Source organism: Parasteatoda tepidariorum, chromosome 8 (assembly GCF_043381705.1).
Source record: "Parasteatoda tepidariorum isolate YZ-2023 chromosome 8, CAS_Ptep_4.0, whole genome shotgun sequence".
In the NCBI taxonomy this organism is placed as follows: Eukaryota; Metazoa; Arthropoda; class Arachnida; order Araneae; family Theridiidae; genus Parasteatoda; species Parasteatoda tepidariorum.
Window position 1 is genome coordinate 70,296,014 of NC_092211.1, and position 20,828 is coordinate 70,316,841.

At 27.1% G+C, this 20,828-nt stretch overlaps 1 protein-coding gene across 2 annotated transcripts in view; it reads left to right on the top strand.

Annotated features, from left to right (window-relative positions):
* The first annotated feature begins 1,326 nt into the window (after positions 1-1,326).
* The window catches only part of LOC107454452 (cell adhesion molecule Dscam1), a 104,179-nt gene continuing 84,677 nt past the window's right edge, over positions 1,327-20,828 (top strand). Inside the window, exon 1 of one of the 2 annotated variants that reach the window (XM_071184207.1) lies at positions 1,327-1,962. In XM_071184207.1, the coding sequence (XP_071040308.1) occupies positions 1,887-1,962 (76 nt within the window). In that variant the 5' untranslated portion in view covers positions 1,327-1,886. Of the gene's footprint in view, positions 1,963-14,539; positions 15,126-20,828 lie in introns of those variants that run through there. The other variant, XM_043048813.2, reaches the window with a different exon arrangement.

Sequence of the window (20,828 nt, forward strand, 5' to 3'; positions counted from 1 at the left end):
TGATTTTGTGTTTACTTGGAAAAAGGGTTCCTTCACACAATTTTTATAGTTGTCCAACATGAATTCGTAGAAGTATCAGCTTAGAAACAATTTTTGCAGTTCAGTAATACTGAAATTTACCATAACTATAAGATATGAAACGCATAAAAACTAATTAAGTTCTTTTTAAAAAATACAATTCAAATAAGAAAAAGTAGTTTCGGATGCGATATTCTAATTAAAATTAGCGTATAAATTAAATCAAGGCATCGCACAGAATGAATATTAAGACGAATTTCAATTTAGTTTAACAAAACAGAGACCGATAGAAATTAGATTTTTAAAATTATTTAGTGCAGTTGACATACGCATAAGAATACATATATCCTTATAAACAACTAAAGACAGACGTGCATTTTGCAATGGTGAATTTTTTTAGTTGGTATATTTCAGCGAGGAAGGCAATAACAATCTCATGTCATTTCATATTCGATTGTAAATAATTTATAAACGTTAATTGATGTTTTCGAAAGCTACGGTATGTAATAAATAGTATGTGTGCTTGGGGAAATCATTTTCAATTTTAAGTGTTGAAATTTAACTACACCCTTTAAGGAGAGCTTTATTTTGTGCTCACTTGAAAAAAAAATCGCCTTTTTACTCAGTTTGTTTGGTTTATTAACACTAAACCTGGAGTTATTATAGGCAGTTATTACAATCTAGTAATCTCTCAGCAATTTTATATGATTAGTAAAAAAAAAAAGAACTTTAAAAAGTATAGGAATTTCTAAACCTTAAAAAAGAGCAATATTTGATTTAAACAGGAATATTATAAAGGATTCTTGAGGAGATTGAAATAAAAAAAAAAAAAGATTTGATTAAGTGAGATATTAAATCATATACTTAAATACCTGAGTTTTTAAATTCATTTTAAATTAAAATTTTAAACATTTCACCATTTTACTGTTAGCAGATAAGAAAAAAATATTGATTTTAAATTAATACCTTCTCAGCAAGTTCAATTCCTAACTTTAAAATCCTAGCTTATTAGACTTGTTTTCTTTATAATTTTTTTTAAGATCTGTTTCAATGATAGAAATAATGCTGCAAGTTAAAAATTCGAAAAATATTTTCTTAAGCTGCTTGAGTTATTAAGCTGATATATTTTATAAATAACTTTGCATATTGAATACAATTTTAAAATATTTTTTTTTAATTAAGTGCTACTTCAAGTAAAGAAATATCATTTTCGAATCAACTCTTAAAAGTTTGTCTTACAGATGGCGCTAATATCTCGCGGTCTCTTACTTTTGTTACCTTTAAATAACATTGATCAGTATTTCGGCTAAGCAGCTGCGCTCTCACACCAAAGACGTGCTGTGCCGTTGTTTAGATCGGACGAATTTGGCAGAGAAGAAAACTTTTGTTGCGACAGCCACGTGCATTTTAATGATGAGAGAAAAATCATATCAACTGACAGTCTGAGTTTGAATTTCTTGAAAAAAGTATAAGATTTTCTACATGGATCATAAAAAACAGATTATAAATTCCAGTTTTATATTTGCGGTTCAAATATTTTCCATACTTTTGTGATTAAATTCATCTTTGAAAGAATGATACAACATCAGAAACATTAATACAAACACTTATAGAATATGCAAAAAAACGGAAAAGAAAATGTCATTTTAAAAAAATGATTGAGTTCCTCAGAATTAGTTTTGTAGTCTGCAAAATTATATAATCAACAAACAGTAAAACATAATTTAATATGGAAGATGGTAAAAAAGATGCAACGTAGTCTCATCTTAAAACAGTACTATTAAATGAAATCCCCACTTTCTTTAAGAAATCACATAATTGATTACACTATAAATAAGATGCAACATTTATTACAAACGATACTGTGAATGTATAAATATATACTTTTTAAAATGAAAATATTGGAGGTGATTCTTGTGGCTTTCTTTTACTGGATTCAACAAGGTAGGTAATTCAATAGTTTTTATAGAATTTATATAATTTTAATAAACAAATGATAGCTACGTATAACAATATAAAAGTAATTGGACAGATGTAAAAAATATGTTTCCGTTTTAAATGTCCCATTAATATATTAACCCTTTTATTTTGGAGTACTTTAATCTTTTACATGTCAGATCTACATTTTGAAACAATATAGATGTATCAAAAATAATTGGAAATATCTAAAAACATGTTAATCCCGTTTGAACTTTTCATACATATTTTAAATATTTGCACTCAGATTATTTGATATCTTACTCACCTTGCTCACATTTTGTAACAGTATCAAGGTACCTAAAACAGAAGCAAAAATCTAGAAAATGTTTATCCCATTTTTTCAATTTAATATATTAACTTTTCTATTCAGAATATTTTAAGCTTTTCAATGCCAGACTCACATTTTGAAACAATATAAAGGTACCTAAAATAATTTCAAAGATCTAACTTAACATAAAATCCATTTAAATGTCCCATAAATATATCCCAAAAACATTTCGCATTTTGAGTATTTTAACTTTTAACGTGATGTACATACAATTTAGTAATAATATAAATGAACTAATCATATACTAGTAATATGAATGTAATAATTGGAAAGATACATAATGAAATGATGTGTATCCCGTTATTTCCTATATATATATATTAAATATTTGCATTCATATACTTTACTCTTTAGCTTGCCAGATTAGCATTTTGCAGTGATATAAAAGAACTTGAAATGGTTGAACAGATATAAAAATATGAATCCCATTTTAGTCTCTTATAAATATGAGCATATCAACCCTAAGCACTTAAATGCTTAAACTTTAAACATGACTGACGCGCATTTTGAAAAAAGGGCGAGAGTGAGAGAGAGAAAAGTGTTTTTACAAATTTCTGGTTTTATTAAGCGGGCAACTTAAAATTTTGCATCCAATTCGATTAAAAAATTTAATAACAATGGTATTGATATTTATTAACCAAATATATATTTTATTATGCATTTATATGTTTTAGTGGATACTGGTTTCTTGCATTTCCAAGATATATATTAACAGTAATAATCCAGTAATAACCTTCTTGAAAATAGGACATGATCAAGAAGTAAAATAATATAAATAAACAGATAATTAAGTGAATACACTGTAAAAACTTCCGGATCAAATTATGGTATACGGCACTTTGGATACATTATCCGTAAGACCCATTTTGATCGCATAATATCATACCGTAAATTTTACAGTAATATTCATTTAATTAGAGTAAATGAGTGATTTACGGTAATTATTACATTGAAATTATGGTATCTAAGATTTTTGTTTCCTTAATCTTTCCGGTAAAAATGGATTTTGCGGTAAAAAGTACCGGCACCCTGAGTACTGGAACTTTTATCTTAATCTGATACAGAATTTTTTACAGTGTATAACCACTAAAAACTTAAAGTAAAACACACAAAAAAGTACAAGAACTTAATTTTTCCTCGCACACAGCTACAATAAATTACAATTCATCAGCATAAAAATTAACATTTTGTAAATATCACGGAAATTTAACAGTGACCTAAATTCACCTTTTAAGTACAAGCAGTTGATAAATGTAAAACCAAAAAAAAAAAAATACTCAAAAACTTTGAAAGGAATAAAAATCAGAAATAAATGTGTATTAAATATAGTATCAAAATAAAATTTGACATTGTTTTAAAAGCTATGGTGTCTATCAGAATTTATGTATGCAATATCTACATCTTGTTTTAAAATGTCACTGACTACAGTAGAAAGGTGCTAAAATATATCAGGCGGATGAAAACTAACTAGAGCACTGAGAAAAAAATCTAATCAAAACTTCCAGAATATGGTAAAATATACCATGTTTTTCACCACTATTGGGACAACAAAAATACGGAAAATTTATCGAAGCACTTTGGCAATTATTATGGTAAAATTAGCAATAAAATATTGTTTTAAGACATGCGATGAAAGGAAATGGTGAAATGTGGTAATTTTATTGCGATATTTTAGAGCATGATTTAAAAACTTCGTTTAAATTTACTTTTCAGTTTTGTAGTTTTTTACTGAATGATGTATTATAATTTTTAAACCAAAATTTTCGGTAAACCGCTACCATAGGAATCGAAAAATTACTAAATCAATGGTTAGAATATTGTATATTTTGGTCTTTATTTCCAGAATAATATTATTTTTACTAGAAATGTCATTACCATACATTATGGTAATTTTAACAGATATATATGATTAAAAAGATTTATATGATTGCTACAAAAGATTTATATGATTAAATATCAGAAAGGATGTATAAGACTGTTTGCTCTAACGTCATTTCACAGTCGACAATGACTTAAAATGATACCAGACGTAAAACCCCATCTGTGTTTTTGATATCCATCAATTCGTCAATATGAGTCCATCTTTAGTCGCGTCTCAAATTAATTCACCTTTAGTCATGAATTCTACAATAGTGATTTGAGATCTTATGTTCAATAAAAAGTCTTAATCTTTTTGATTTCTTGGTCGGTCAGATTTTGGAACATTCTGTATTTTATGGAATAGTATACTATATTATAGTACAGCATAGGTTTATATATATATGTTACTGTTAAAGTATGAAATACGTTATTTTATAAAATGCCTAGTAATTCCATGAAATAACTGATCGTGTCCGTTAAAGTGCAAAACTCTCTTGTATTTCATGGTTTAACTAGTTATTTCATAGAATAACGATCTGCAGCCCGTTAAAGTGTAAAATAATCCATATCATATATCTCGCACGACAAATACATTTACCTTCCACCCCTAATTCTAATTAAAAAATGTTCGTTTAACACCCAGTGTGTCAACAAAAAATGTTTTTGTTTTAGAAATAATGTTATTTGTAATTTCAAGTGTCATTTTAGTAATCCTTGTTGTAACAAATGATTTTATGGTACGTTTCCATAAATACCATTTATACGCTGCATAAATTGGATAAATTGCTTCTTTTTCATTTTAATTGTCCATCATTAGTTTATTTACAGAATACCTAGTTGTTTCGTTTTAGATAAATTGTTTATTTTACACTTTAACTGTCTCTCATTAGTTAATTTATAGAATACCTAGTTATTTCATAGAATAACTAGTTAAAGTGTCAAATTAATAACATATTACACACTTTAACGGACACTTTTTATTCTTATCCTTCCTCTGATTTCCTATTTCTAGTTTTCATTATGATTACATTTTATGTTATATGAAATAACATTTTACGTTATTTCATCTAATCATCCTCTTTTTTTAAATTCTATTTCATAATTATCGTGAAAAAGCCAACCCAATTCTGAGTTTACGGCTTTCAACGTTCAATTCTGTAACCTTGTAATTTTGAATCATAGAAAACAAAGGAACTCCTGAATCTAGATAGTCTTCGTGGAGGACTTTTTATGAATTTAACCCGCATTTATGTTATATTGAAAGGAAAACCCACGGAATTCTTCCAAGTTTAGCCCGATGGCAAGGGGGCGCTAACCAATGTTTCGTTTACCATTAGGGGATTTTCAAGTCAACTTTGAGGTCGATGAGAGCCGGAAGCAGAAATCGCATCAACCATTTATCACAGGGATTCGAACCTGGGTCAACTCATTCGCAGGCTGAAGCTCTATCCCCTCAGCCATCGTGGCTCTACCATCTGCTTTCGAATCTTCTTTTAGGTTATTCTGTCGATAAGTTTTCTATTTAAGAATTTTCTTAGCCAGCCCCTTATTGACATTCTTTCTTTCTGTATGGCCCAGTCATGCCAAACTTTTGATTTCATGAAACAAATATTGCTTTTTCGTTTAATTAAAAGATCTAGTTCACTATTGCACCTAATTCCCCACATCGCGCAATTAAAAATTATTGTCTAACAAATTTTATATATCTTTTATGCTTTTTTCTATCTGCAATGTAAGAAATACCGGATCAAGTTACTTAAAGAAATTTGGAAATCAATATGCCGGTACTTTTTGCAGTAAAATCCATTTTACATGTGCATGTTACGGAACAAAAAAATCTGATTTACCGTAATTTTTATAGTAATAATTACCGTAATATCACTGAATCACTCTAATGAAAAAAATATAAGTCTAAAAATTACTTTATAATATTTTAACGGTAAAAATGGATTTTACGGTAAAACGAATTTTATGGATAATGCATCCAAAGTGCCGATACTGTAAATTTTTCTGGAATTTTTGACTTTGTACTTACTTTATTTGTGCTCTTTTCTCTGTTTCTATCTTTCGCTCTTAGCTATATATCAATCTTTTTTTATTTATTTCTTCCTTTATTATGTATTCTCGTTCCATATTTGTCTATATTTGACTTTTATGAGCGTAGTAGAAAACATTCTGTAAAACATACTTCTTTTGTCGTATCAAAATAGGCTTTTTTTAATCCATTTTAAAAAGTTTATTGAGAGTTCTTGAAAAATGATAAAAGAAGCAGGAACTTTTAGACTTAAAACAGGCTAAATATTATAAAAATAAAAAATTGGTTACCAATTTATTCCTTATTCATTACATTATTTATTCTTAATTATGAATTATTTTCGCCATATTACACGCCTTACTGTGAAAAAAATAAGAATTTCGTTCATTTGCATTTATTCCTTTACATATACACTGAAGAGCCAAAAAAACTGATATACCTGCCTTATACCGCGTAGGGCCCCCGCGAGCCCGCAGAAGTGCCGCAGCACGATGTGGCATGGATTCGATCAATGTGTGAAGTAGTGCTGGAGATAATTGACACCGTGAATCCTGCAGGGCTGTCCATGAGCCAGTGGGAGTAAGAGGGGGTAGGGATAGTTTCTGAACATCACGTGGCAAGACATCCCAAATATGTTCAATAATGTTCATGTCTGGGGATTTTGGTAGCCAGCGTAAGTGTCTAAATTCAGATTCAGAGAAACTATTAATCAATTATCTCCAGTACTGCATCACACATTGATCGAATCCATGCCACGTCGTGTTGCGACACTTCTGCGTGCTCGCGGGGACCATACACGATATAAGGCAGGTATACCAGTTTTTTTGGCTCTTCAGGTTATTTAAATATTATAGTTCGTTTTTTCAAACGTTGATATTTCAGCATTAAATGTTAACAAAATTATAGATTTACTATACATATTGTCTTTTATCAAATGGAAACAAAAAAATAATTGTTACACAATTTAATAAACGTTCTTGAACATGGCTGCTTTTAATTCAAATAAATCTTAAAATCTAGAGCTTAAGAGACAAAAAGTAAAGTAGGCAAAAAAAATTTCCCTATTTTTTTGACTTAGAGAGCTTAGCCCCGAATTCCAAATTTTATCTATCATTACATTTTAAAAATCAAAAATAAACATATATAGGAACTTCTTTTCGGTAGTGAATTGGATTAGTTAGAAGTAAATAGTTATCTACAGTTAGTTTTTTAATCTTAGATAGATATCTCCATTCTAATCAGAAAGAAAATCTGACTAAACAATTACGCATCTAGTTACGTTTTCTAACAGCTGCAAAATAAAAGACATATGGTTACGAATTTTAATGAGGAAATTTGAAACCAAAACATGAAGATTTTTATAAATAATCTGAAAAAGCAAATTTTTTTCGTTTAACAGACACGGAAGACGATATATCGAAAATACTGACTAGACATCGTCATAAAATAGGTAATATTTTCAATGATAGACCATTAATTCCATGACAAAGAAATAAGCATTAGTAATTTATATATTTTGCATCCAATATCCGAAAAAAGTAATATAATTATGACAAAACAATGCTTTTGTTAAATTGATAATATTTTGATAAAAGAAATGAACTTATCGTTGAAAGAATGTGAATTATCTTTGTCTCAAAAGCTAGACTATCATTAAAATAACTTTTTGCTTCAATATTTTATAAGGTATAATTGAAATATATTTTGTAAATAAAGGAGTCTTATTGCTAGACATCTTAAATAATTATTGGAAAGGTTACGTGAGAGACATCTAGACATATAATGGCATTCTGTATATTATATTATTTTCCTACCAGACGTCATTAAAAGCATTAAACTTTTTTTCAACAAATAAGTTTGTTATCATGACTATTTTCATATAATAATGTAACTGTTTGTTTCGATCATAAGCTTTAAATTTTAAGCTACTGAGAAAAGAAGTAATTTTTATCTCCTTTACTTAGCTTCTATCTCATATAAAATAAATTTCGAGGAATTATATTTCCAAAGATTCACTAATACTATATTTAAAGCATTTTATTTAATGATATCAAAATAATTTCCTGCTTTGTTTTAGGAGAAAGCCGCTGAAAATTATATTTATTACGTTTCTTTTACAACATTGTAAAATATATTTGATGTTTCATCATTAGAATGTCATATAGATTTGCTGTGCTTATTATTTATTCAGTAAAATTTTAAATAATACGAATCATTGCTTTGATATTTTAGGTATAAACATATTTTAAGTAAAAAGTCACAACTTACAGAATGAAAGATTATTTGTAAGCTCATTTTATAAACAAAGTAAAACAAAAAAAATTAATACAAATTTTACAGTTTTCTCTGATTTGCTAGAAAATTAATATGGCTTTTAATGTTTTTAAAAAATTATGCCAAAATGTGCTGTAATAATTTTTTTTCCATATTGTACACCATTGTAACTAGATTTTTTTAATATGTAGGGTATTTCTCATCAATATATAAATAATAATTACGTATGTACACGGTTAAAATTCACATTCTAAAAGTATGGTAAAATAACTGGCAGGAGTTTGTCCATTTAATTGACCGCAAAGTTTACGGTAAAGAATCTTTTTTACCTTAACGGTTATAAAACCATTTGCAAATAGTATCATTAAGGAACCATGAATACAAAACTGAACAGCTTTTTAGCCATTTACAACTAACATGGTTTCAAAACCTTAAAAAAGAAGTTTAACTGGATATTGGAGATAGTTCATCAGCTTTATTGATCTACCAATTATGCATGAATGTCATTGTCTCATTCTAATAGTCCAGGGGTCGCAAATATAGAAGTGCGGGACATTGGAAACTCTTTATAAGTTGAAAGCAAAAAAAAATATTTTGGTGTCAATGCTGGAACTCAAACCCCATTCTGCCGGTTATGAGAATGCCAGATTCGCCCTCTTGGCTATGATGCGTATCCAGCAGAAAGAGAAAAAGTTGTCAATTTTCATTAGGTGGGCCTAGTTTATGGGATAAAATACAGGTTATTTAACCGTATTAGGTGAAAGCAGTTAATAAGCGATATTCTTACTCTTAACAGTTTGAATACCATCTTAATTACGGTTATTCGACTGTTTTGTTCGATTCTGTCATTTAATCAATTTTTCAGAAAGATTTTTAACAGTGTACAATAGTCGCAAGAACTAACTTTTCCATTTTAGTAGCCGATTATTTACTTTTAAGAAAAATATGGCGTTATTTGGAAACCAAAGATTTTAATTTTACTCAATAGCATTCACTTATTTTAAGCAAAATTTTCTCTCCAGTAATCCTAATATGACCATTATATCACTGACCCCATGTTGTCGCTGGTTGCAAATTGAGAAAATTAAAATATTCTTTCGGTATTTTAAATAAAGTAATTTAACTATTTAATATTTTTACTTGTTATAGAAATGATTTTTCCTAAGTTTAAATGCTATTTTATGAAATTTTCTCTTCAAATAATGATAGCTCTTTGTATGAAATTCAACTTTTACATTATCAATTTTTATTCAAGGAAAAAGTGCCTTTATGAATTCGACTATGATAAGCGTTTTCTCAATATTTCAACCATTAGTTCCTGCTTTCAACATTTCTGGATTCTCCCATTTTTATAGTTTAATCAAATTTAGATGATTTTATGGCAATAAACATAACTTGAAAAGAAAAAAGTGCTTATTTTAGGTGTTAAATATTTTCTGAGGAGGAAAAGAGGTGAAAAATTCAAAATCATGAGCAGTTGTAGTGAAGATGGAGACTTTACTTGAGGTTGTTTCCCAAAATAATAATCATAATAATTTTAAAATGTCAATTATATTTGCCTTTTTCTCAATTACTTTACTTTTTTTCTAAATATTTCTACTTACATTTAAATGTTTCTCCTAAGATAATAAGCAAAATATTTAGCTATAATCAGTTAACGTTATCAACTTTAATGAGTTACATTAATGGGTTAATTAGTAGTGTATAAAGCAGTCTTAAACTCATTATATATTTATATATATATATATATATATATATATATATATATATATATATATATATATATATATATATNTATATATATGTGTATGTATATATATATATATATATATATATATATATATATATATACAGTATAGTGTGAAGTTGCTCTCCTGTGACATTATAAGTGACAAAAACTGTTACTGTATCAAATAATTTTTATAATCGTCATGGTTTTTTTCTCATAAAAACCTATTTAAATGACAGCATGTTTTGAATGTTGGATATGTTACAAAACAAAGTATAGCTTTTAAATTATTATAAATATTTAATATTTAAATGCAAATCACTTTTATAACTTTGATGAAAATTTTTAAAAATCAAATATGATAAAACAAATAGTTTATTTGATTATAATATTCATGTAAACGACACTTCTTTAAAATCAAATTTACTGCCAGAGGGAAAAGTCTGCTCGGCATTTTCCGATTTGCTTTTGATTTTAAAGCATTTTAAAAGCTTTCTTACAAAACCAAAGGAAAATGATTTTAAGTTGATATTCCAAATCTACTTTAAATGGATTCACATTTCTGCCAAAGCAAGCATTTCAGTCATTTTACGTTATAAATATTTTATTTTTAGATGTTTTTAAATTCTCAACGGATATAGCTTTTCTTTTTTAAAGTTTTTCACAAAGTATGAATAAAATTTTTTGTGTAATTTTCTTGGAATATTATAGCTCTTAATATCAAAATAAAATAAAAACTATTTAAGTATTTACTTAAAGAAAATATTTTAAAGAACGCTTCGATTTTAATTTGCATTTTATTCGTTTTATTTCAATGAAAAAATACCAAGACAGTACTTTAAGAATTATGAAAAAAATACTATGCTCCTATTTTTGAAAACGAAAGTTTTATATTCCTAAACAGGATTTGAAAATAATTCATATACATAAATGTTTGATATTTTCAAAAATTACTGCAATTTAATTTGCATGTCATTCAGCTTTTAAACTGAGGTAATAAAGTGATTTTCACGAATATTTTATTCAATATTATAAAGAGAAAAAAAACGAAAATTGTTATCCTTTCTTTTTACCCTGTAGATAAAATTTATAGATAAAATTGCAGTAAATAAATTTATATAAGCATTAATAAATATATATTCGCGTGAATAAAGTAAATTAGATTGTTTTACACTGTAAAATTTTCAATATAAAATTACATAATAAAGTACCGGCACTTAGGTTCATCATTCGAAATACATTTTTACTGTAAGATATTACACAATAATTTTTCAGTAATATTTAATTAAAGTAATTTTAGTGATTTTAATGTCATTATTACTGTAAAAATTACGGTATACCAGACTTTTTTTTCCGTAACAAGTTCCGGTAAAAATTATTGGCTTCCTGACGGGTACTTTTTTCCCGTAATTTGATGCGGAATGTTTTTTACAATGTGATTATTTTATATATTTTTCAAAATTTAAAGATCAGCGAACTGCGATCAAACTTATCATTTGAAACTCATTATCAATTTGTTAAGATTAAAAATTCCAAATAAAATATTTTGAAATGTATAAATGTAAAATGAATTTTAAAATTGTTAAAGAAGTGTACAGATTTTTATAATTCCTTTTACAACATGTTTAGTTTATTTATAAATCGGCATGTAAAGGATTATCATTGATTGTATATCATCGAGTGTAGATTCTTTTTATAGAATTAAAAATTAATTGTCAAGATTGTTTCATGCAATTACAAAATTCTATTATCAAAATTAAATTTATTTATTATTTAATTCTAAATTTAATTTTTAATTGTTATATTGAAATTATAAATCCTGAATATATTTCTTGGAAATAATCAGTAAACAATTAAAAATCAAAAAGTGAAATTTAATTGCGAAATCACTAAAAATAATATTAAAGGAGATTTAAATGTTTCGATTTGCTGCATGTTTTACTATATATGTAAGGTATACAGTGAAATTTCACAGGAATAATTCAAAATCCATAGATTGCTAATGTTATTTAATATATTTTGTGAGATTCTATAATCAGCATCGATATTAAAATTTAATATTTATTTAAAATTTATAATTAATGCATTAAACCAAATAGTTTTAAATAAAACAATTTGGAAATTTTTAGCAAAAAAGAAAAAAAAGGAATTAGAAAATGGAAAATAATTAATTTCAAAATTGTAGAGTTCTTAAGTACATTGTTACATCGTTAGCTTAATATTTGTCAAAATCATTGGAAATTTTTTTTATTATTTATGTTGCATCTACGAATATCTAGTATATATATATATATATTTTTTTTTTGAAAAACAAGTATCGTCAAGGATACGAATACTAAAATTTTTTAAAAAATAGTTGGTTCTTTGAGTAGTAAGCCATGTAAAATCAATCTGGTATTTAATTATCAATCTTGTTAGTGAGAATGAATATAAAGATTTATTTTTTCCATTTTAAAATAAAAACAAAAAAAATTCGTTTTTTAAATATCTTTATTGAACTTAAAAGTCCTTATAACTATAAAAATTTGACAAACTATTACTTCTTTCCTTCCTTACAGTATTATTCAAGAGTAACATATAGGGCACTTACAGGGTGTTAGAAAAATTTGGAAACGGTCAAATAGCTCCAGAAATGTACATCTATTTGAAAAAGGGAAAATATACTTATTCGTATGTCTGTTAAGGCAGAGGGGGCGATTTTTCGTGTTTTCCAGTGGCGCCCTCTACGGCCAAGAATTCGACTTCTGCCATACCCATACGTCACATCCGTTTATAGGGCAGACCCATTCGTACACCCATTCATTCAACTGCAGATCGTAATTTTGACCTGAATCAGAAAACGATCAATCTCCTGTCAAGTACCCCAGAGGTATTGTTTGTTATGGGAACACGGAGGACTTTGTGACTCGACAGATTTAAAATGCATCAGTCACCGTTTACTACACGGGGAGTCTTCGGCTAACGGAGTTCGGGTCCACAAAATCTAGGACATGGGCCCAGTGCCCTACCGACCCGGCTACCCCGGTCGGATACTTATTCAATATTCCTTATGAGATATTCAGTGATACCAAACTCGATTACCCCCCCCCCGATCTTCTGGGGGTGGGAGTATATATGATCTAATGATCGGATCTTTAAGTATAAAGACACAATTTCAATGATTCAAGAGATTAACATTAAATATCCTTTTTAATTAGCGCAGACTATATTTTAAGTTACGAAATCAGACACAAAAACGCATTTGCGCTGAATAATTTTTTTTTGATGATTATTATTTCTAACTCTCAAGATAGGTAGGAAAGACACAATCTGAGAAATAGTTTGGCCAAGAGAGTGACATAAATTTTGAATTCCTCGTAGTTAATTTAAGTTTTGTTTTCATATTTCATAATATTCCAGGAATTTTTTGTGGCTAGTACAAAAAATTTTCATCAATAGCAAAATATGTAAAAATCAAGATTAACATTAAGGAATACTAACTTCGAATCACTTTCTTCGCCTAACTACTGGGATATCTAGATGGGGGCTATGATATATATTTTGAAGGTCAGAAATAAAAATTCCCGGGTAAAATGGTAAGCTGATTTAGAGATTACGAATAAATGTTTCTTTTTAGTCTGATTTCGTACGTAATTAACTTATTGAATGCCACCCCCTTTAATCATTAAAATTAAGTCTTAGTATGTGAAAATATGATCTTTAGATTAAAAATTAATAGTTAAATGATCTCCATAGGTAAAATTTTTTTTTAAAAGAATAAAATCATAATACTTAATCAATCATTGATGAATAAATGTTGCAAATATTGGTTGCAATACTATAAATAACGATTTCATGAGTTTATTAATATTTTGAGATAGAAAATATATTGTCCGTTTGATTATTAGGTAAAACTTGAGACCATTATTTGGGTTTTATAAAGTAAATAGCTTTAAGATTCCAAAAACATATATTTTTTTACGTAGGAATTTTTGGAATATATTGCGGAATTCGTTAGAGAACTAGTAGTATTTAAAATGAATAATTTCTATCCTTTTCTTTCATTTCCCATAAATGCAGACATTAAATTTCCAAAAAATATACAACATTTTTAGTATTTTCTAACATCATTTAAAACATTTTGAAGAAAATAATTATCTGATGTGTTGAATTTTAATCGTGTTCTCATCAACAATTTAATAGATATGCAACAAAAAAAGTTTCTTACTTAAAATTCCTCACAATATTTTAGACAATAGATGGCGCTGTCAGCCTAAAAGTTCCTTCTTTTGTAAAGATATTTCCAAGCAAACATTCAAGCATCTTTGCTCTTGAGCTTCATTTGTGTTCGGAAGCATAGCGTGAAAGGGACTTTTCAAGCGACTCTTTATCAGTTTGCAGTCACAAACACGTGCTTTTCAAAACCATTTGAGTGGAAAATGTTTTATTTTGCTTTAGAGAAACATAATTGATTATGATATAAAAGTGGCACAGACCAGGATACTTAGATGATATTATATTGGAAAATAAATCTCAATTTGTACACTTAACCATTTCGTGTATTTTATAAAGCGAGTTTATATTTAGAAAAAGACAAATCGTAAAAACTTTTTGAAAAAAGATACGTGTATACGAAAAACTATGTCAAAAACTGGGATTCATCAACAAATACTTTGTGATTTAGTTTTAACCTTAAATCTTTTAGAGTTCTCAAACTACCTAATTAAGAAAAATTGCAGTTAATTTTTAAAAACAATATTTAGTTTTGAAATTGATATATGTGTTTGATATTTATGCACTTTTCAACCCAAACTGAAACTTTAATTTTATGAAACTCTTGTTGTTTCTGGAAACTTGGATTTTTTCTATAATGAAGTCATATTTTCTACTTTTACTAATAACATTCTTATGGATAAAACTAGGTATGTTATTATTTATTTAAACACATTTTACTTACATTTTCAGCAAGCAATGATAAACATTTAATTGGATTTTTTTACCCAACCGATTTTACTAATCTTTTAGAAGTCATTTAATAAATATTTTAAATTGTATGGTGCAAATTTTAAATGAAATACTTTTTAAATTTAAGACTAGCTTAATATATTTAACTGATTTCAATAAGAAAATTGTTTAGAAATATCTAAACATAATAATTTGTATTATTTTGTCTTCGTTAGTAACAAAAACATAAGAGAATCAACAGAGATTCTGAAAAATATTTTTGATCGACATGAAAAATATTGTAAATTCTATACGTTTTAAAAAATGGACGCAATGTTGCAATAGATTACTATATTTGCAATACTAATGTATTATAATTTGTTTTTTAAAAATAAAAACTTTCTTAATAATAATATTTCATTTTTGCAAAAATGCTTTAGTTTTATAGAAAATATTTTCTATTTAAGACCAGTGTTTAATTCACAGTATCTACTAGTAGTTCCAAGACAAAGCTAAGGTTGCAATGAAAAGATAATGTTAAAAGTATAAGATAGCTGTTTATTAATTATTTTAAATTAATAAAGAAATAGTTATCAACTTTAAGTTTAAGATTTCTTATGTATACTTTTGTATGGACGTTAATTAATAGAAACATAATATTTTTCTTACTTTTAAAGTTTTCTTCGGTCGATTTAGAAACGTGAAAAAGATGTTCCACTAAAAAACTACTGGTCTGCTAATATTACATTTTAAAATATTATAACCCGTAAATATTACACTTTATTTCTAATAGACAACAAAAAATTTAAAAAAAAATCAAAATAGGGGAGAGGGGGGCACATGTGAACAAATTTTTTTATTTCTTCACTTTTCGAAAAATATCATCAATTTTTCATAGTAAAAAAGTCCATATGTTTAAATAGTATTTTCTTTGTCTTGTGGAATTTTTTGAGATTTTTCAATAAAATATTTCTTTACTTTATAATATTTTAGAAAAATGACTTCAATTGTTCACATGTGCCCCTATTGGGGGCACATGTGAACAGGCCTGGGGCACATATGAACAAGATTAAAAACACAAAGCAATCATCATATTTCAAAGAAAAAAAATCTTTAATATAACAGATATAGATACGCATTATACTGAGGGGGTTGTAGCTTACTATGTGAATTTAAATTGTACAACAGTACTGTCAATAAGAAAATAATTTTTCAGCTGTACAATAATTTATCCGTAATTGGGTTTTTCGCAACTTCATGTTCCACGGGTGTTGTAATGGGCCTTTTTCTTTCTTCTCTAATACTCTTTCATGCTTTTTTTTTTTTTTTTTTCTATCTTTTCATTTGTAGCTTTAACAATTCTATTTTCTCAGGTGTATCAGTTAATATGCGTGATGCGCGATCAACCATTTAATAAAAAAAAATTTTTTTAAAGGAAAAATTAATAAATTAATTATGGAAAATTAAATAATGATAATTTTAAATGCATACATATTTTTTAAACTTATAATATCATGAGGATAATAATCTTAATACTATGTAGGGGCACTTGTGAACTGTTCACATCTGCCCCAGATGTTTTGTTCACAAGTGCCCCCATCATCCTTCTTAAACCTAACTTGAAAAATATTTAACTTTTAATTGAGTAAAAAAAAAGAATAATTGTCATAAACTTACCTGAATGTTCATATAATGATCTGCAATAGTTAATTTTAGTTTATTAGTTGATTTATATTATGCTTTCACTTGAAGAAGCGGGCGATAATAATATATGCAACACCAGCTGATACAAAGATATTGTCAGAATAGACCAACAAAATGTCTCATTGTTCTGAAAGTTTTTCAGAGAGGTAGGACTAGTACTGCCATCAATTGAAAATTTTTCGAGATTTTTTATTTCAAATCATATTGGTGAAACATACCATGTTCACATGTGCCCCCCTCTCCCCTACTTGTTTTATATTTATGGTTATAAGTGTTGTAAATTATAATATGGCAAGCGATATGTTAATTACATTAATCAGTGTATCTTAGCAATATAAATAAAAAGTGAAAAGTTTTGGTAAAATTTCCACATTGTATAAAAATGAGATTTCATCTAAAATCCATAATTCTGATAATAATACCAAGATACAATGTACTTATAAACCATTCATTTGGTACTTTTCCTGTTCATATGGTAATGGATTACCGGAAATTTTTGTTTTCAAAAAAGTATAGTTCAATAGTTAGAAAAATAATTCCTATTACCAAACATTTAGTGATAAATTCAAAACTTAAAAGTAAATTTAAATGATTAAACGATTTTTATAAAGCATGATAACATTAGCAAATTTTGCCATATTTATCAAATTTAATCACATATTATAACACTATATTTTATGGTAAATTGAAACAAAATCTTATCTAAAGAGCATCGGTAAGAAATTACCAAGCTTTTTCTTATTTCTTAGATTCAGAGATATGCTGCATTTTACCGTATTCTGCTAATTTTAACCCTGTTTTTATTCTCAGAGTTTATGGAGCGAGTAAACAATTTGTAAAATATTAACAATAAGAATGGTTTCAAACATGCCCTGAGAAAAAAGTACAGTCAAAGCTACCAGAATATGGTTAAATGTACGTATTTCTGGCATTACCGGGTCACTAAACACCCTAGTAATTTTCCGAAGCGCTTTGGTAATGATTTTGTTTAAATTAGCTATAAATAATTGCACTATAATATGTGATCAACTTTAGTAATGCGGCAAAATTTAGCAATGTTATCATGAATTTTTAGGGCATGGCATAAAAGTAATTTATTAGGTTAAATATTCTTTTCAGTTTTATATTTTTTACTAAACATTTGGTAATAAGAACTATGATTTTGAAACCCAGAATTTCTGGAGACCATTACCATATTAACGGAAAAATCACAGAATGAATGGTTTATAAATACGGCGTATTTTGGTTTATTATCTGAATTTTAACCAGAACCGGAAATGTTATTACTATACAATACGGTAATTTTACTGGAATTTTTTTTCTCTGTATTTATTAGGATATTACTTGATAAATTATTTGTAATTGGTTGACGATTATTGTAACATATATTTAAATTATTGCTCTTGTATCCATTAGGATTTTTCTGTTTACAACAGCGTGGTTTTTTATCGGACTTACGTAAGCAGTTTATTACTAAGCATTTACTAGCTTTTATGAAAGTAAATTCCGTGCAGTGCTTTGTTAAAAAGGGAAAACATAATACCATATCACATTATTTTGCATAGTTTCTACTTTACAGTTATTTGTTTCAATTATAATTTAATAGCATTTTAATGAACTCTAAGAGGCACCTCTATAGGGTGTCCCGAAATTTTTTTAATTTTTCTTAAAATCGGGAGCAAATTGTTCGAATTTCTTTTATTCTGTTTTACAATAGAAATGTGTAGTACTTGCTTAAAAAAAAATTGAAAAAGTTAGAGTGCACTGTAAAAAATTCCAGATCAATTTACGGTAAAGTACCGAATATTGTTAAGTACCGGTAATCAAAGTGCCAGTGCATTTTATCGAAAAATTCGTTTTTACCTTAAAAAATTACGGAACAAAGAGTTTGATAGATTATAATTTTGATAATAATACTTGCTGTGAAATCTATCCACTAAACTACCCGGCCAGCTTACTTCATTTTCTTATTTTCTATTGTCTAGTCTTCTCCTAGTTTTATTCTAAAGAAAAATCCCACAAAATGATGTTGAGGTTTCGAGTTGAGGATATATTTTTTGTCCTACATTTGAATTTCGTTTTGCCATATACCACATGGTTTCCTGGCGAAGTAATTCTTATACTTAACGAAATATAGACGAAATTACCTTTTCAGAAACACACGCGAAGAAACAGTTCAAAATAGGGAAGTGTCCCAAGTGGCGTATGATGACAATTCCGAGAATCAATTTCCATGCAGTTTATTTCCTGATTATGTTCCCCTAACTCGTAATTATGTGCCCTGTCGTAAATTTTATGCGATCCCCTATTATATATAATGTTTTGAAACTTCATTTTGACAAAAAAAGGGTCTGAAAATGACATTTTTAATCAGATAATTGGTAGCTTGAGGAGCAAAACTAATTTCATATTTAAAATCCCGCATCTGAATTATCCAATATTAAGTATTTGTAAATATTTAACAAAAAATTCCCCAGTTTAATCTATTGATAATCTAATGACGATTGCTCAGAAATATTTTTCTATAAAGGCAATAAAAACATTTTTTTTGGTTGTGCTTTAAAAACATTACGCAGTATTTTCGTCTTTAGATTTTTTAAAGTTATTAATTAGGTACATAGATTTAAAGTCTAACTTGGTTCATTTACAGATGAGTATAAATTTAGTACTAAGTTTTTCTTAGAATTAAATATAAAAAAAGAAGATACTGTTTGTAAGATGAACAAATTCAGGTGCCATATGCATTCAGGAGTTTAAATCTCATGACTATATCAATATCAGTAATAAAAACATAGGGCATGGAAAAAACTATTTTTTTTTTACTCAATCACTATTTTTTTAAAAATGAAAATGTAACTTTTTAATGATTTTCTAAACTTTTTTATAAGAACTATTATTAGAACTTCCACTAATTAATGAGGGTCACAAACACTATCTCTAACTTAGTTTTAGTTTTATTATATTTTTATGCTTACTAATATATTATTAAAATCAAACATTAATTATTCCAACAAATCATCTTTAAAATATTAAAAGAACTAACGTGAAATAATGTTTCAGTCAGAAATTCAGGCCTTCGTAATAAATCACGCAATTAAAATATTCAAGAGCATAACTTTAACGGAAAAAATATGTATATTATACATATATGATACATAATGCAAAATAAATATTTAAGAAGAATTAATTTTTTAATCATGTTTCTATATTGGCCAATTTAAAAGAAATTTAGTCTGAAAAATAACAAGAAAAGTAACTTTTCTATCAAAGTTTTAAAATTATTAAAATTGGAAAACCTAATATAAAATCCTGAATATGCGCTAAATTTAATATCATATATAATTAGTTTCAAAAAAAGAAGAAAAAAAATTAATGGAAACTTGTCAAACTATTAAAATATCAAACTTCACTATCAAAGATTAGAAAGATTATCTTTAATGCAAGTAGTAATAAATTTACATAATGCATTTTTAGTTTTTTTTTAAATATTGTATGTATGTATTTTCTTCTTTAAAACATATTGCCTTTGTTAAATAGTTATTAAAATTTATATTGAATAGTTAATTACTATCTTTAATCATCGTACTATATAGATTAATTTTAGATTCTTTTGTTCAATTTAGAGAAAGCGTTTTAATTTATTATTCTTATGTTATCATTTAAAAGCAGGAAGTTCTTAATATTGAACCATCAAGGGATACCTTCAATTTTTTTACATGTTTATTAAACAAACTTTTTAAACATTTAGCAAAGTTATGATGTTTAATCTAAAAGATTAATATACTTATCCGTTATAGGGATCGTTAAGCAAAATTCGCCAACACGGTGGGAGAAGCACAAGATTCTGGCTTCAAGTTACCGGCAACTTATAATTTACATAAGTATGCCGAACACGAAGATATTACGAAGAAATGACGCTATAAATATAGAATACGGCAACACCGCAATCATTATTGATAACTTTAACTTTTAAAACC